Source organism: Rhinopithecus bieti, unplaced genomic scaffold (assembly GCF_001698545.2).
Source record: "Rhinopithecus bieti isolate Rb0 unplaced genomic scaffold, ASM169854v2 scaffold_11744, whole genome shotgun sequence".
Taxonomy (NCBI): Eukaryota; Metazoa; Chordata; class Mammalia; order Primates; family Cercopithecidae; genus Rhinopithecus; species Rhinopithecus bieti.
This window is the reverse complement of record NW_016807094.1, coordinates 427,814-432,890: the sequence shown is the minus strand read 5'-3', so window position 1 is coordinate 432,890 and position 5,077 is coordinate 427,814. Positions and strand designations below refer to the sequence as shown.

At 50.7% G+C, this 5,077-nt stretch overlaps 1 protein-coding gene across 1 annotated transcript; it reads left to right on the top strand.

Moving 5' to 3' along the window:
* Positions 1-1,934: 1,934 nt before the first annotated feature.
* Positions 1,935-4,776, top strand: EIF1 (eukaryotic translation initiation factor 1). Its single transcript, XM_017880138.1, has 4 exons — positions 1,935-2,205; positions 2,914-3,077; positions 3,228-3,329; positions 3,916-4,776. Exons 1-4 carry the CDS (start codon positions 2,175-2,177, stop codon positions 3,958-3,960), a joined length of 342 nt encoding a protein of 113 aa, XP_017735627.1. The 5' UTR covers positions 1,935-2,174; the 3' UTR covers positions 3,961-4,776.
* Positions 4,777-5,077: the final 301 nt, after the last annotated feature.

Here is a 5,077-nt window from a genome sequence, read left to right as displayed (position 1 = left end):
CTTCAACTCCACAAGGGCAGTGACCCTGGACTGTTCAGGGACATAAACTAGCATCCCACAGGCATGCATATCTTTCTCTGGCTTGCACAGTGTTTTATCAATAAATTCAATTCATTCCTGTGAATCCAGGCACTTTGGGAGGCGAGGCAGGTGGATCACGAGGTCAGGAGTTCGAGACCAGGCCGCCTAAAACAGTCAAACCCCATCTCTACTAAAAAATACAAAAATGGCCGAGCGCAGTGGTCAAGGCCTGTAATCCCGGCACTTTGGGAGGCCGAGACGGCGAACCACGAGGTAGGAGGATCGAGGACCATCCTGGCTAACACGGTTGAAACCCCGTCTCTACTAAAAATACAAAAACTAGCTGGGGCGAGTGGCAGGCGCATGTAGTCCCAGCTACTCGGGAGGCTGAGGCAGGAGAATTGGCGTAAACCCGGGAGGCAGGAGCTTGCAGTGAGCTGAGATCCGGCCATGCACTCCAGCTCTGGGCGACAGAGCGAGACTCTGTCTCAAAAAAAAAAAAAAAAAACTACAAAAATATCTCGCTGTGGTGGATGTGTGCCTGTAATCCCAGTCTACCTCAGGAGCGAGGCAGGAGCATCGCTTGAACCTGGGGGCAGGCAGAGGTTGCAGTGAGCTGGAGATCGTGCCATTGCATTCCAGCCTGGGTGACAGAGCTAGACTCAGTTTCAAAAAAAAAAAAAAGACCAGCCTGGCCAACATGGTGAAACCTTATCTCTACTAAAAATGTTTTTAAAAACTAGCCAGGGGCGGTGGTGGATGCCTGTAATCCCAGCTACTCGGGAGGCTGAGGCAGGAGAATTGCTTGAACCCAGGAGATGGAGGTTGCAGTGAGCCGACACAGTGCCACTGCACTCCAGCCTTGGTGACAAAGTGAGACTCTGTCTCAAAAAAAAAAAAAATCAATTTATTGGCAATATTTAAAAATCAAGAGATTTTATGTAAACACCTAGATTTCCTGGCACTCTTGAAAAAGATCTAGCACAATGGGCGGGAGGTGAGCGGCTACTGCAGCCCATAGTTCTTACTCCAGCCCCCACTCCACCCCATTACATCACACTTGGCTGTTTGCACTCCTTGATCCTACTTACCTGCCTGGTCCCAGAGGCCTTTGAGTCTAAAACCCCTGGTCTCTTTTCACCACCCTACTTATCCCTGCAACTGAGAGTGTTGAAATAAATAAACTGAGAGCAAGCAAGGTTGACTGTTTTGAAGGAAATATTTCATCTAAACTCTGGGAAGGCTCTACTCCACATAAGCTGTGCGACATGAAGGACGCCCTCTGGTGCCAGAATTATTCTCAGGGGGGACCCAGAACCAGTTACTATCCCTTGAACTCATGCCAATGAGCTAGGCACACTTTTTCCTTGGATGGATTAATCTAATCTAAATGAAAATTTTAGATCAGATTAACCCACTTTAGAATAAATCTAAATGGCAATCTAAATTCTGCGGTTACCGTTTTGATTATATTATTGTATGTTGATTAATCAAACTGCCGCCCTAAATCCCGCTGTGACTCAGTGGGTAGTAGGGTGGGTAGGTAGGTGGGTTTGACAAAACGGGGATTTGTCGTGTTTGGGAGGCTCAGCATCTACATCCTAAGGAGTGTTCATCTACCCTATGAAACATCCCTTTTCGAGCAGGCAGGGATGCAACAGGGTCAGGAAGGTGGAATGTACCAAAGGACACAGTGCGTAGGCGAGCTCGAAACCTCGGCCAGTTTTCTCGGCGTGCTGACACCGTCCACCCGCACTGCGCAGGCGCCGAGCCCGACCAAGCTTTCCCTCCCCCTCCTAGCTCTCCTAGAGTCAAGAGGACGCCCCCCTCCCCGCCGCAGACTTCCTGCGCAAGCGCCATCCTATGTCCCCGCCCCCAAACCAATTGGAAGCTGCGCCGCCTGGGTGCTTGGGGCACGACGCCGTGGGTGGGGTCCGGACGTGAGGGCAGCGCGCTGGCGTCACAGGCGCGGCTATATAAGTGAACACAGGCACCGCCCCTCTGCCCCAGTCACTGAGCCGCCGCCGAGGACTCAGCAGCCTCCCCCTCGAGCCCCCTCGCTTCCCGACGTTCCGTCCCCCCTGCCCGCCTTCTCCCGCCGCCGCCGCCGCCTTCCGCAGGCCGTTTCCACCGAGGAAAAGGAATCGTATCGTATGTCCGCTATCCAGAACCTCCACTCTTTCGGTAAGCTATGGGAAAGGTCGCGGGCTCGGGTGGGGCAGTGGGGCCTTCCGGGCCCGGAGACGTGTTCCAGGAAGCTGCCAAGCGCTCCGGGCCTTCGTAAGTTTTAGCAGGGGAAAGTCGTCCAGGGTCGCAGGGCAGCGGGATCAAGGCTTGGACCCCGGGGTCGGAACCTGAGCGCGACCGGAAGGAGCAGGCGGGAGGTCAACCTTTGGGCGGGCTCGGCGTCTCGGTGGCGCATTTACTAATGGCTCCCGGGCCGCCTCGGGCCACACCCGCCCCTCCCGTCACCCTTGCGTCACGTCCGTTACGTCACCACTCGTTGTCACGGAGTCGGAGGGAAAGGCGGTGCCAGCCCTAAGTGGCAGGCGTGCGCACCAATGGGGGTAGTAGGCTTAGCCCCGCCTCGGGAGCTCGGGTTCCGGCGGGTTGCATCAGCCGGGTGGGGCACCGCCTGCCAGCTCGGACTCCCCCGACACGTGATCGGCTTCCCAGGGAGGGCGGGAGGCCCGGGCGTTCCCCGAGCCTGGGGAAGCCGGACGTCTCGGACTGACGTGCTCAGGGAGAGCCAGCAGAGGACACATACGGCCTGGCCCAAGCCCTGACGATTTCAGTGTTGTTTTCTGCACGCGCCAAACACCTGGGAGCCGGGGAGATGGCAGTGGTATCTGATCTTTGACCTCTCTGAACGAGCTTAACCTTAATTTTCAGACCCCTTTGCTGATGCAAGTAAGGGTGATGACCTGCTTCCTGCTGGCACTGAGGATTATATCCATATAAGAATTCAACAGAGAAACGGCAGGAAGACCCTTACTACTGTCCAAGGGATCGCTGATGATTACGATAAAAAGAAACTAGTGAAGGCGTTTAAGAAGGTAGGTCTTAAGTGAGATTGCGGGAAAGTCATAATGAATTTGTGTGCAAGGGGGTGCTAGCTGCGTTGTATTTATTGTTAGCAGAAGGGGTGATAAATGCATTCATGCTCTTACTAGGCCTAATTTGTTTTGTTTCCTTTGTGCTTGCAGAAGTTTGCCTGCAATGGTACTGTAATTGAGCATCCAGAATATGGAGAAGTAATTCAGCTACAGGGTGACCAACGCAAGAACATATGCCAGTTCCTCGTAGAGGTGAGTTCAGTCACTTCTTGATTTGTGCCCCTCTGCTGGCAGATCTCAGATCCTGTGTATTAGCTTCTGCTGGGGACCTAAAAGTTGGCTTTGTAAGGCTGGGCGAAACCTCAGTTGGGTTTTAAGGTACACAGACTTCTGTTTTATAGGAAAAAGCAGAAGGGACTTGTGTACCTTTGGTTAACTGTTTCTGTGGATCTGCTTTACAGGTGCAAATTTGAATAGCACATAGATGCATTGTAAAATAAGCCAAATGCTGGGTTGTTCCTGTATTTGTAAGGACATGAGTTTTTAAAAATGAATTTCCTGAATATTAATACTAAAATACTGTTACATGATCGGCTCTTGATATAATTGAAGAGGTTTCATATACTTGATGAGTCTCATTCTCACACTAATTCAGAACCTTGGAAGGCAGTGAGTGTTCAAAAAAGGTAGCTCTTAACTGAGGACCGTCCGTTGAACCACTGTGCACCCCTGGCTCTTGGGCAGTGTAGTAGCAGGAAGACAGGGTTGGTGACATTAGAAATGGAGGCTTTAACTCTCCCTGTCCCTCATTTAAAACTTTGCTCTTTTGTCTTTTCAGATTGGACTGGCTAAGGACGATCAGCTGAAGGTTCATGGGTTTTAAGTGCTTGTGGCTCACTGAAGCTTAAGTGAGGATTTCCTTGCAATGAGTAGAATTTCCCTTCTGTCCCTTGTCACAAGTTTAAAACCTCACAGCTTGTATAATGTAACCATTTGGGGTCCGCTTTTAACTTGGACTAGTGTAACTCCTTCATGCAATAAACTGAAAAGAGCCATGCTGTCTAGTCTTGAAGTCCCTCATTTAAACAGAGGTCAAGCAGTAGGCGCCTGGCAGTGTCAAGCCTGAAACCAAGCAATACCGGCATGTTTGAGCCAAGCCCAGAGCCCTAAGATCACAAACAACTATGGCCGGAACCTCCTCGGCTCTCCCTCTGCAGAGTTCCTTGCCCTAACAGAATGTTACCACCTGAACAGTCCTCGGTGAATCTGAGAGGAGAGGATGGGGTAAGGCAGCAGCACCAGCTGTACTACTGGAAGGGAGCTTTTGGTGGTGGATCCCCTGGTGTCTCCAACCTGACCAGGTGGGCAGCTCAGAGAGGCCCTCTTATCGCTAGCGAGATGATAGGGCATCTGGCTTGCCACAAAGGTCTGTTTGACCAGACATATCCTAGCTAAGGGATGTCCAAACATTAGAATGTGAGGCCAACCTTCTACCAGAGTTAAACTTTTGACAAGGGAACAAATCTCAAACTGATCCATCAGTCATGTAGCTAGCTGTAGAGCTTGCAACTTAATAGCAGCAGCTGCCCAATGCCATGTGAAGTAACAAACTGGTTTTTGGTTTTTTTCCCCCTTCAGTTTTAATGTTATGTGTAATGTATTTAAACCCTTATTTAAATAAAACTTGTTTTCAGAAATACCTGACTTGCAGATTATTTACATATAGTCGATCTTGTGCATATAAAGGAACCATAGAAATGGGCAGTGGAGGATTCGTCCACACCCACAGCTTCCCAACAGGGGCCTGAACTTGGCCAAGAAAAACCTTGATGAGCTTGTCCCTCTCTGGTCAACTGTTTTTTTGTTCGTTTGTTTTTTGAGATGGAGGTTTGCCCTTGTTGCCCAGGTTAGAGTGCAGTGGCACAAACTCAGCTCACTACAACCTCCGCCTCTGAGGTTCAAGGAATTCTCGTGCCTCAGCCTCCCTAGTAGCTGGGACT